Genomic DNA, 13,401 nt, shown 5'->3' on the forward strand with positions numbered 1-13,401 from the left:
GAAACATTTGAGTTACATATTTGTCTTTAAGAAATATTCAAGGCACAACATATTAAAGTAAGGTCAGGAACGGCCCAAAAGATGCAGACACATGCATGAATGACTAAACTCTGCAGTGTTTGGGAACTTGACAGCTGCCGTTGTTACATAAGGGCGCTTGGATATTTATGCGCGCAGCACATATTGCACAGAGGAAAGTTTTGTTATAAAGTTAGATTTATATGTGTATTAACTGTTTTTATTGAAAACAACCCTATATGCCCTTTGTTTTATGTTGTGACAGATTGGATCACCTGTATTTTACATGTCTAAAAAAATGTATATAATGTTTTAGGATACTCCTTTAACATTGGCAATGTTGATTAATAATCGTGTGTTACACACCAGCAATTATAAAAATACAGTATGTATGTTTTTCTTTCCGTATGGAGATATAAAACTTTTAAATATAATTTCATATCTTTAACATGGTCAAATTAAATACAATTCAGAAAAAACACACAACGGCAAGACAGTCTCAAATAAATTATATTTATTTGATTTGTAAACACAGGGAAAAAACAATTAAGTATTCGCCACATAAAACCTGAGTTTTTAATGACGGCTCAAACAAGTGTTGCTATAATCTCTACAGGCCGAGTCAACATACAAACATGGCAGGTGGGTTTCAGGTGTGTCAATAATTATGTTATCACTCAGTCAGACGCACGTCCTCTAGGAAATTAGATGTGGTCCATGATATAATAAAGAAGTTAATAATTAGTGGTGTTGAAAGCTTCTCACATGTTGTAGTGTGTATTATATTATTCCATTGTTAACAGTTCAGGTGTTGATTAGATTGGATCGTGGAAAGTAAACTCACCTACATGCACGTTATGCACTGTTTTATTTACAGAATAGAGTTTACCCACCTTTTAAAGACGGTCATTAATATGCCATAAATTTCTATTTCAGAGTGATTGTTTATATTGGTGTCTGTTTGGCATATGAGTCATAATAATGATATCACTGATTTGGCTATGAATGAGAAGGACATATGCTTATGAAAAGAAAGGCTATTCTGCATGTGTGTAATCTGAAAGGATATAAAAATCATGTACATTCTGCATTAATTATGCACTCTTACACTTAGACTCTATTTATATATAGTGATTGTGTTCTAAGACTTTATATTTGCACTCTTCCCACTTTGTATTATAAATGCTGCACAACAATAGGCCTATAGGCTACTGAATCCACAGGGAATTATTATCAAACTCAAAACTATCCCAACTAGAATGGGCACTCGGTAGAGCGCATACCTTCGCATGTCACAAGATTGGGCATTGAATTATGAACATGTTTGCATTAGTTGCACGCCAATTGGATACAAATGGTAAAAAGAAGATTTTGACATTTTCAGGACCTTGACCTTGACCGTTGACCCGATCAATCCCAAAAATCTAATCAAATGGTCCCCGGATAATAACCAATCATCCCACCAAATTTCATGCGATTCGGTTTAATACTTTTTGAGTTATGCGAGTAACACGCATACAAACAAATAAATAAATACACGGCGATCAAAACATAACCTTCCGCATTTTCAACGCGAAGGTAATAATGTCCGTATTTTAATGTAATATTCCCTCTTAGCTGTCCATAAACTACTGTAAAGCACTATTGAAGAATCGTCGAGCTTGCGACACGTTTCATTTCATTTCGCGGTCAACCGGCTTAGCTCTCTCTCTCTCTCTCTCTCTCGTATCCTGAACTGACACCTCAACACAGAGCTCGCGCGCGGGCGGGACTTCCGGTCTGCGCGCCCCCGGAAGCTTCGGGTGCATGTTTCAGTGCTGGGCGGTGCATCCGTACGCCAGTTAACTACTTTAAACGTCCTTAAATGTGATTTAGGTGCTTTTTTCTATAGTATTCGCAACCATGTTGTCGATAGACTTCCTCGACGATGTCCGGCGCATGAATAAGCGGCAGGTATGTAGCCGGACGCGAGTTTACGCGGATGTCACGAGCGCCTCTTTGTATGCTGAGCTAACGTGAACTAGCTTGTTTGACTGGAGCCTGTCTCTCACCTGTTGGCAACATAGAAAGATCACCGTTTCGTGCGCGTGTGTCTCTTAAAGGTCCCCTTTTGTATTGCGGCATTAAACACAGCTGGTATCTTTCCCCCCCCCCCCAAACAATACTCCTGACTTCATTGAAGCTAATTTAGCTATTTTCATAATTTCACCACACTATTGCCATGGCACCGTGAGCTAAAGTCTCCAGTGTAGCTCGCTATTTTCCTAAATTCACCACACCATTGCCATGGTAACCTCAGATTAAGCCCCACTGAATTTAATGTTCTCAAACATATGTAGGGCACAATTATGAGTGAACTAAGTTGGGTCTAGAGTTAGCTATTTATAGCTACACACACACACACACACATGTTTGTTTTAATGGTTATTGGACGTGTCGTTTTAATAAATCCCCTTTTTGTTTGCAGCTCTATTACCAGGTGCTGAACTTTGGTATGATTGTTTCCTCTGCCCTGATGATCTGGAAGGGACTGATGGTTGTCACTGGCAGTGAGAGTCCAATTGTTGTTGTTCTCAGGTATGTGTGTTGGGAATTAGGTTGTTGTTCTGTCTTAATTTGACACGTGTTGATGAGTTAGTGAAGTGGGAATGTGACGAGCTAACGTCCGGTGAGAGATGGGCACATGGGGAGGAATGCATGTCTGTTATGTACATTTCTAACAGCCGGTAGGTTTTCGTTTTTTTGAGGCAGTTTGCATTTTTTCTCAAGCAGCTGTACATTATTATTGGTCGACACTAAAGCAATTGAGGACTTTGTTCGCACGCTTTTGATAATGTGAACTACATTGTACCACAACACATCTCTGAGAGAAGTTGCTCAGTCACTGAATCTCGTGGATTTCCTCCTTTTCACCAGGATGTAGTTTTGCTGTATATCTCTATAGCATCTGTACAGTTGTGATGTAAGTGGTCTTCAGAGAGAGCATCGCCCAGATTGAAGAACACCTCATTTGACAACATTGAATAGTAACGGTGCAGACAGCGGTTGATCAGCTGTTGGCCTGGTGGCATGACTAACAACTCCCGGTGATTCATGATCTACCAGTAGGGATGGGTACTGTTTGGGTTTTTTCCGATACCGGTGCTAAACCGGTACTTTTAAAACGATACCGGTGCCTGAACCGATACTTTAAAAAAAAAACGCACAATGAGGACATTAAAAACCTCTTTGGCCATATTCCCTGTAGAAGCCGTTATCATGGAGCACTGACAAACAACGGATATCAGACCGTTAACATACACAATATATGTTCTCCATTATATGATGTGATATGTATTGTCATGTGCAGACTTTATAGGGTTAATCCTGTCACTGTTTTGATGGGCAAAGAGAACAACCAATCAGAGGGACTGAAGATGACACGTGACACAAAGTGTTGCTTCTGACAGCGAGTTACACTGAAACAAAGTGACGCCCCACGGTCTTTATTCCTCCGTCATTATATTCCCGGTAACACCGGGTATACAGCCGGGACCGCTGTACATCAACACATCTGCTGACAGACTGTCACGCTCGTAGCGCGTAGCTAGCGCAAACATGGTTATAATGGCTAATTTAATATTTCTTGGGCTACTTTTATGAATGCAAGACTTGCAATCAACTTTACGGTACTAATGTGAGTTCAGGCTGCTCGTCATCATCGGTCTCCACGTGTTCAGGGGACCGGTAACGGCCTCCCCGTCGCGCCCAGCCTGACGCTGGTGTGCTCCACACGGACTCACGCAGTCACACACGGCGCAGCCTCCGCTGTCAGAGTTAAATATGAGAGGCTCGTAACCTGCTGACAGGGCGGAGTCACCAGAGAAGTTCACAACAATAGTTTTTTTCAATTTCAATCGGCTCAGGCACCGGAAAGAAGCACCGAAATGTGCGTTGCGTTTCTGTCCGGGTAATACCGGTTGTATTGGAACCGGTACCATATTGGCACCGGTTTCCGGTACCCAACCCTATCTACCAGTGACATCATTCTTTTGGAATGAAATAGGTTTTTAGTTCAATCACATGCTCTTACATTTTAGTTTTAAGTAATTAAAGCTATACGATCCCAGTGTAACCACTGATGGGTAGGGGTGTGAGTCATGATGCAGTCATTTAAAATATATCTTAATCTCATGCCGTGTAATGTTGAGCAGTCATGTTGACTCTCAGTTATTAATACCTCTGTGTGACTTTATAAACAGTGCAATATGCTATTAAGCTGAGTTTGTTTCTTGTTTTTTCAATTAAATAAAAATCCACACTGCACACATTTAGTTGTTTATCTACTTTAAAAGGAGTCGCTCATGTGACTAATGTCTGTTAATGGTTAAGATTGGATTTGCAGTGGAAATGTTCTCTTTAAATGTATATATATAGAATATATGAACTAACTACTTTGTTATCTACCATTCCTTTCAGTGGGAGTATGGAGCCAGCGTTCCACAGAGGAGACCTGCTGTTTCTGACCAACCGAGTGGAGGATCCAATCAGAGTCGGAGAGATTGTCGTCTTCAGGATAGAAGGCAGGGAGATTCCAATAGTACACAGAGTACTAAAGATCCATGAAAAGTATGAATGCACCTTGTATTCAGTGTTGTCAGTGATTCATTCGTATTTTCCGTATCATTGAGAACCAAAGCTGAGAATATCATTCATACTTCATCTAAAGTTATCAAAAAATTCTCAGACAGGCCTCCTGTGATATTTCCACGCACATCATGAATCCTCAACCGGGCACCGACCTGTTGAAAGAGGAGGACTCGGTGTTCATCGTGTGTCTAAATTTACACTCCTACTTTGTTCCCAGGGAAAATGGAGACATTAAGTTCTTGACCAAAGGGGACAACAACGCTGTGGACGACCGAGGACTGTACAAGCAGGGCCAACACTGGCTGGAGAAAAAAGACGTGGTGGGACGAGCTCGGGGGTGAGTGCATTGTCTGGAGGAAAGATGTCTTCACATGTCGTAGTTTGTTACCGTCGCATTGAAAATGCGGAAGGTAATGTTTTGATCGCCGTGTATTTATTTATTTATTTGTATGCGTGTTATTCGCATAACTCAAAAAGTATTAAACCGAATCGCATGAAATTTGGTGGGATGATTGGTTATTATCCGGGGACCATTTGATTAGATTTTGGGATCGATCGGGTCAAAGGTCAAGGTCATGAAAAGGTCAACATCTTCTTTTTACAATAGCGCGGTCAATTTCTATCCAATTGGCATGCAACTAATGCCACAGTGTTCATAATTCAATGCCCAATCTTGTGACATGCGAAGGTATGCGCTCTACTGAGTGCCCATTCTAGTTTATATATGTTTATTACTCAAAACTGGAGCATTGAAAGTTTAAACTATATAAGAAAATTTATTAAAATCAAGAGTCTGTAATGGCAAAATATAATATGTGTTGCCAGGTCTTTTCTGCAGGATAAAATACAAGACCCACTTAAAATCTAATGGATCTGATCTAATTGTCATTGGTTGGGGACAAACTGAGAAGAAGGTCATATAGCAGCAATTTCCCATCTTTGCCATTTTAAGATTAGGGGATTAGTTGTTCTATTGTCTTTGGCCAGTTAATTTACATCGACCAAGGTTGGACGTGTTCAGTTCATGTGCTTCACCGGCGCTCGACTAGATGGAGGAGAGAGACGGTGTAGTGACCCATCAAATATGGTAATTAGTCTCCGTCTGACGCCGCGTTCAAACACATCGCACGACTCCATAACTGCGTTCCGTTTTTTTTTTTGTACAAACAAAACCGTTCCAGATATGGTGCGCATGATGCGATATTACGGGAAAACGGAATAATAGTCGTCTCCGTACTCGCCTGTTTATCCAAACAAATCTAATTACACGTAGGAAATACTAATTACACAATTCATCCCTCGCTCCTCCAGATAGGAAGCGCATTGAAGCCAGGTGTGTGTTTTAGGAGATGTCCGTCCCAGAATATGGCCGTCACGACCATAAAAATTGAGATAGATCTACAAACGATTATTAGCAATTTACGGTTTAATTGTCTTTTTCATTTGACGTCACGCGGCGCCGTTAAGTCCGGCTCCGCTCCTCGACCTGGATCCACGTTGTGCGTTTTAACGGCTGCTCGTCGAAATGACGACGTCAAAAGAAAGCGAATTCATCTTCAGAGAGTTTTCTGAAACGGAGTTTCGACCTCTCGCTCTGCCGCACGTTCACTTACGTTACGCCGCTTGTTCTGAACCTGTCGTTCGGGCCGCCTGCAGCAAATGTAACGAAAAAGAGGTTCAAGATTTCCAATGAGCCTAGAGCAGGCCTATTCAACTAGCGGCCCGCGGGCCGGATGCGGCCCGTTTGAGTTTAACTACGGCCCGCAAGACTGCCTGCAAATCACTATAGCTTGGTAAGAAAAAATAAAACTGACGGACACGCCTCTTTTATACATTGAGACATCTAACCCAGAGCCATTGAGTTTCACTGTTGCCTCAACCAAACCTGTATGGTTACATCTTTATGTTACGCACCCGTGTTGGTTGCCGTTGTTACACCCCTACTGGTTTTCAAACCTACTGGTTTCCCTGCGCGTGCGTTGTGTTCTCTTCACATCTGCAGCGGGGCTCTGTCTCGCGCACCAGATTCGTCACACATTCACAGACATATTGCTGGAGATCTTCAAGCCACCGTTCATATCCATTTGGGCGATTACGATTGTATAAGTGAGCAGTGCATCACAGCCACGGATGAAGAAATACATTTTCGAAAAAATAAAATAAAAAGATCGCCCGACCTGGTTTCGATCCCTTTCACGCAAAAGGAGTCTGCACTGAAAGACATGCAGTCTGTGCGCTGCGCCACCAGATATTAGTTTCAGCTCAAGTAATTTATATATTGATGCATTAAGTCACATTTCTTATGTTTTCATGGGAACAGTTTGGTTGAAAGGATCTGAAACAACTGGTTACCTTGAGCGGATATTTACACTTTGAAACATGTTTATAGTGATGCTTGTTCGCAACACTTTTGCCACACAATACCGACGCATTTTCGTGTGTGACTGTTTACCTGTGGAAATATACATTACTGTTTTTCATTTTTAGCCATTATTTTATCAATATTCTGTGCGGCCCTCACACCCCCCGTGATTTTCTTATTCGGCCCACTTGCTACTGAAGTTGAATAGCCCTGGCCTAGAGGGAGGGCTTGAGAAGTGAATTTATGCAACGGGGATTAAGCTCCAGCTTCAGGCCGCTTCGCTTCCCCCAGCAGAAAGAGAAACACGGGAACTTGAGTCTTGAGGAGCTGCCGTGTGGATCAGAGACCAACCGGGATGAATCGAGAGCGCTCTCCATCATCATCGTCGTCATCATCATCATCATCGTCTCGCTCCGGAAATCTATTTCACTGTCTACTAGTCGGCACGTTTCTCATTACCTTCGCATTGAAAATGCGGAAGGTTATGTTTTGATCGCCGTCTCTACGTCTTCCGTCGGAGACTGAAAACACACCTTTTCCGACTATATCTGGATTAAAAAACACAGATTGATTCAGTTCAGTAGCACTTAACTTACTTTACTTTACTTTGTAGTTCGTTGTTTGATGTTATGTTACTTCTCCTTTCTTTATTCTTGTTGTTCTTTGTTTAGGTTGTTGATGCAGTTATATGGTAGTGGGATAAGCGTAAATAAAAGCGTAAATGTAATTTATTTATTTATTTGTATGCGTGTTACTCGCATAACTCAAAAATCTTCTTGAATCGCATGAAATTTGGTGGGATGATTGGTTATTATCCGGGGACCATTTGATTAGATTTTGGGATCAATCGGGTCAAGGTCATGGAAAGGTCAAAATCTTCTTTTTACCATAGCGCGGTCAATTTCTATCCAATTGGCATGCAACTAATGCCAAAATGTTCATAATTCAATGCCCACTCTTGTGATATGTGAAGGTATGCGCTCTACCGAGTGCCCGTTCTAGTTTCACGTTGTTGTGGAATCCAAAGATTACGTAGAAATGATTGCGGTCGGCTCAAATGATACAAACAACAGATATAAAGTCGGACCCAAACCAGAAAGGTGTCTTCTGATTATTAAAGTTCTTACGACGTGTTTTACCAACATTCCTCGAGGCACATGTGATTTCTTCTCTGTCTGATGACATCCTTTACGCAGAAAGTCAACGTGTTTTATTCAGTGCTTTAAGTTGGAGACATGCTGTAGCAAAACGTTATAAGTTAAAAAGTGACATATTTGATGCATCAATGCAACTCTTGACCGTCAGCATTTTTGTCATCTCCAGGTTCGTGCCGTACATCGGAATCGTCACCATCCTCATGAACGATTACCCCAAGTTCAAAGTAAGTCGGCGTGGACGCCATCGCAGCTTCTTCTTTTAAAGCTCGAGGGTTTTTCGGCGTGACTAATTTGTGAAACGTTGTTGTTGTTGTTGTCCTCCTGCAGTACGCTGTCCTCCTCATGCTGGGTCTCTTTGTGTTGGTCCATCGAGAGTGAGATGCCAAAACTTCACGGCTCCAAAAAAGCAAAAGATGAACGACGTCCAGGAAACCTCAGTCATGCCTTTTTCACAACCGAATTAAGTTAGCTATTTGTCAAACCATCCCCCCCCAAACTGGCTTTTGTACCATTTTTGTTTCCACATTTTTGTAGAAAGGTGGATCAGGTGTTTACATTTGAAAAATTCAAGCTTTAAAAAAAATATTTTTGTGATGGGCTACATGGTTTTAGTTTGAAACGCGTCTCCGTCTGTGATCCTCCCGAACGTGAAAACTGACTTGGTGGAGATGCGTCGATTGGTGTTTCTTTTCTTTTGATTCATTTGTCTTTGAAAAAGATGTGTGAAGTATTTTATGAATGATATTAAATATGAAATCTGGTTACGTTCACTAGATTATTTTAATTATTTTTGTTTCGTGTTCTTTTGCCGCCTGTTACATTAAAAGCCGCTGTCCACCCTGCCACCTGTTTTTAATTCATGAAGCTAAATACACACGCTATCAAATTTATGTGAATTTACCCAAAATATTTTGTTGCTTTCACATTTTTTGTGGAAATTAAATATTTTTGTATAACTTACACTACCGTTCAAAAGTTTGGGGTCATCCAGACAATTTCGTGTCTTCCATGAAAACTCACTTTTATTTATCAAATGAATTGAAAATTGAATAGAAAATATAGTGATGACATTGACAAGGTTAAAAATGATTAATATTTGAAGTATTAATTTTGTTCTTCAAACTTCAAGCTCAAAGGAAGGCCAGTTGTATAGCTTATATCACCAGCATAACTGTTTTCAGCTGTGCTAACATAATTGCACAAGGGTTTTCTAATCAGACATTAGTCTTCTAAGGCGATTAGCAAACACAATGTACCATTAGAACACTGGAGTGATAGTTGATGGAAATGGGCCTCTATACACCTCTGGAGATATTTCATTAGAAACCAGACGTTTCCACCTAGAATATTTATTTACCACATTAACAATGTATAGTCTGTATTTTTGATTAATGTTATCTTTATTGAAAAAACAGTGCTTTTCTTTGAAAAATAAAAACATTTCTAAGTGACCCCAAACTTTTGAACGGTAGTGTATGTAAAGGTCACTGGAATGAGGCTCACACACAGTCTCCGGTCAAGTGCTTAGCTTGTCATTGGACGCGTTGAGCGTTGACCTCTGAGGGACTCGGCCTGTTCTTCAAGATGAAATGAACCGAGGCGTTCCAACGCTGCCTTTTAATCATAAATAAAACCGTAATTTTGATCCACTTCAAACTATCGGGGTACTTTGACAGATTGTATTTGGTCGTGGTCTCCCCAAAGCCCTTGATTGTGTTTTTTTAATTCATATTTTTTTTATCTCTGCCATGTTTGGACACAACTGATTACACTTCAGTGGTCGCACACAGACGCGATACATCACACATGGATTAAGAAAGTCATAAATCAAGAAGTCTCCTTTTAAAACTAAAGCTTTTTGATACATTTTATAATAGTTCTGTTGTTAGTCAGGTGTCAGTTGAAGCATGAGCCGCACTCATTTTGGTGTGTTGAGTGAATAAAGCAACGACGAGTAACACCTAAACATTTTTTGGGGTTATCCGTCACGTCTTTGAAGGAAAATGCAGCATGGTCCAACACCACGGCCGTCTCAGTTCATCATCTGTGAACTTCGTGAGAGTGATGCAGTGATGGTCAAACAGAATCACAAGTGTGTGTGTATGTGTGTATGCAGCTTGGTATGTTATTGCATATCATAGTTGATCAACAATGTAAAATACAATATAGGCTACGAGGGCACGGTTATAATCATTGCAGGTAAAAAGTCACTAATGGTATGTGTCTGGTCCCTATCAATGTTATTTGTCTGTCTGTCTGTCTCTTGTGTTGTGTGTATATTTATGTCCCCCCCCCCCCTCTTTCCTCTGCTTTATGGTTCTGAGAGACTCCTTTGGTCTCAGCATATTGTTTGTAATTTGAAAAGGGCACCATGTGTTGGTGTTCCGCCATCCTGTGTGATTATGATAAATAAAAACATTTGATCGCAAAAAAAAAAGTCACTAATGGTTAAAACAAACATACAGACATGTGTTCCAATTTTTCCAGAAACAAGATTAGTATACCTCGTGTCACTGCGGTGGTTTTCACGTGGACTATAAAAGCTTGATGAAATTCAGCCTAGAAAAAACGTCTGAAAATTCCTCAACCTTGAACAGGAGAAAGTATAAATCAAACGATATGTAGTTAATGAAACCGTAATGCACATGCGCGCACTGGTGTATTGCTGCGGACTGTTTTTCATTAAACATTCGCGAAAGATGAATCGCGTGGCGCGTAATTACGCACAGCCAAGAGGCTCGTGTCCAACAGCAACGCCGTGACAATGACTCGGCTGATACATTTCGATTTATGCAGCTGGCTGAATCAAAAGTGAACTATACCCGACAGATAGCCAGCCCCCCCCCCCCCTCTCCCCTCACAGGAGAGAGGCTATAAAAACCAGGGTGCGTTCCGAGCAAGTCCACGACGGAGAGGAGACACTTGAACAATCTGCACTCCACTCCCGCCGCTGACATGAGAGGCTTCACGCTGAACAACGTGTGCCACTGTGGCTTATTTGCTTGTCTTGTCCTCTTTTCTTTCATGTCTTTCACCGCCGCGGTCAGTTTCGACCTGTCCGAGCTTCGGAATAAAGTCGCAAAAATCAAAATGAATCCAAGAGGCAATCTTTGGGCAACAGGTAAGAATCATGGTTTTGACTTTTAAAGCCATTGATGCCTGTGTTTGATATTTTTATTTATTCTTATTTATTTTGTAAATGTCTTGTTTTAAATTAGAAATGTCCTGCCGTAATGTTTTTTATACGTGTTTATACCTGTTGCTGCTGTACTGACCGAGGAGTCGCCAACTTACAATGACAATATACATTCTTACCTTACCTTACCTTTCCTTGTTACCTTACCTTACCTCAATGTCTTTTTTCTTCCCTTTCCTTATTACCTCTCTTTCTTCCCTTCCCTTACCGTACCTATATCCTTCCCTTTCCTTACCTTCACATGTTCTTCGTTTAATTGTTACATCATAACCATGTTATGCCTCTATATTTCTTTTTCCACGTGTCCCTATAAGAGTTCAGTTTATTCTCACTTTAGTTTCTAGTCTCCATCTATTCACGGTGTCTTTGGTTTCTCAGGACATTTCATGGGCAAGAAGAGCGTGATGGACGCGCCCCCCCTGCTGCCTCCGGCTCGGGGCCCGGACGCCGACGCGCTGGAGCTCAGCCTCCCCGTGGAGCAGAGCGCGCTCCTGGAGCTCTTTCACGAGTTCCTGCGGGTGGCGGCGTTTCAAGCGCAGGTGGACACGCGAGAGAGCCGCACGAGCAATCAGGTGAGTGACGCCACGTGACGCGGGGTTTTTACGCGTGGGAATGAAACTCATTTTTGTGTCTTGAATATGATATTTATGGTCTCTCTCTTGTTTCAGGAGGCGGACATGCTGATAAAGATTTTAGAGAGCGACTACCAAAGCCGAAAGTGACATAGCTGGATGTCGGTCACGCACGTGAACACGCGGATTCCAGGTCATCAACAACACATCTAGATTCGACGCAGCCAATATAGTCTCCTGCTCATTATGATTGTAATTTACTGTGACTGACGTCATGCTCTTCAGCCGTTTACAATACACGTAACGTTTTTTTTTCTTCTTTTCCCCCCAATTTATTTTGATGATATTTCACATTGTCTTGTACGTTGAAAATTATTTATATTAAATAAAATAATTATTTGCACTGTTTTGTCTTTGCTATGAAGCAGATACATTACGAGATGTTAATAGATCCTGTTTTTGATAGAGAAAATGCTTCTTTATGCCTTTTTCCTCACATTTGTTTTCTTAATTAATGGAGAATATAGCATATATATGACTCATCGGGACATCAACCATGCACGTGGTGCTTAAGGTTTATCAAATGAACACAGAAAAGTTGATGCATTCGTGTTAATATTGTCTTAAAAACTTCAACATTGCGTGCGGGTCGGATACATTTGACCTCCAAAGTGCTTATTATATAATAAATAGTATTTATAGGCCCAACATAACAACTGATTAAGTAAGAATGCTTTGCACTTGTCACGGGTAGCGAGGTGCACAGAGGAATCGAGAGGACTCAGTGTGGATTAACAAAAAACACTTTACTGAGACCAAAAGGGTGACAACAAAAGGCCAGGCAGGCAGGGTCGAAACAGGCTGAAGCCACGATCCCAACATGCAACACAGGACGACGGGAAACAGACAACAATGCAACAGACAACGGAAAGAGTGGCACAATATATAGGGGGGAAAACAGGTGTACGACATGAGACAGTAACGAGACGAGAGTGGCTGAGGGCAGGTGCAGGGAATGAAATAATCAAGGAGACAGGAGAGGCTGAGGGCAGGTGAAGGGAATGAAACAATCAAGGAGACAGGAGAGGCTGAGGACAGGTGAAGGGAATGAAACAATCAAGGAGACAGGAGAGGCTGAGGGCAGGTGAAGGCCCTCCAGCAGACAAGGGAAACGTTATGTGGCCCTCTCAGGAAAAAGTTTGGGGACCCCTGGGCTAGAGAATTGGGTACAATTTAATAAAATTAATATCTTTCATTATGCTACATGCAATATGAGTCCTTAAATGTAATCATTCAGCTTGGAAAGTAAGTACAATTTAAAAACACATTTCCTCATTGTGGTTACATTTTTTATTTTTTGTACCTGTAACAGTGCAAACTGCTGCGGGCTTTGCAGTGAAAACACTTGGAGCTCAAATTCTGATGTTCTCGTCTGTATTTTTAAATTTTGAGAGAAATTTCATCTTC

General features: G+C 41.3%; 2 protein-coding genes across 2 annotated transcripts; both read left to right on the forward strand.

Annotated features, from left to right (window-relative positions):
• Positions 1-1,811: 1,811 nt before the first annotated feature.
• sec11a (SEC11 homolog A, signal peptidase complex subunit) lies at positions 1,812-9,009 on the forward strand. Its single transcript, XM_056413554.1, has 6 exons — positions 1,812-1,971; positions 2,486-2,595; positions 4,477-4,626; positions 4,865-4,984; positions 8,333-8,390; positions 8,494-9,009. Exons 1-6 carry the CDS (start codon positions 1,921-1,923, stop codon positions 8,542-8,544), a joined length of 540 nt encoding a protein of 179 aa, XP_056269529.1. The 5' UTR covers positions 1,812-1,920; the 3' UTR covers positions 8,545-9,009.
• Positions 9,010-11,105: 2,096 nt separating this feature from the next.
• nmbb (neuromedin Bb) lies at positions 11,106-12,312 on the forward strand. Its single transcript, XM_056413555.1, has 3 exons — positions 11,106-11,287; positions 11,741-11,934; positions 12,031-12,312. The coding sequence occupies exons 1-3, from the start codon at positions 11,122-11,124 to the stop codon at positions 12,082-12,084; spliced, it is 414 nt and encodes a 137-aa protein (XP_056269530.1). The 5' UTR covers positions 11,106-11,121; the 3' UTR covers positions 12,085-12,312.
• The last annotated feature ends 1,089 nt before the right edge of the window (positions 12,313-13,401 follow it).

Source organism: Pseudoliparis swirei, chromosome 4, assembly GCF_029220125.1.
Source record: "Pseudoliparis swirei isolate HS2019 ecotype Mariana Trench chromosome 4, NWPU_hadal_v1, whole genome shotgun sequence".
Lineage (NCBI taxonomy): Eukaryota > Metazoa > Chordata > Actinopteri > Perciformes > Liparidae > Pseudoliparis > Pseudoliparis swirei.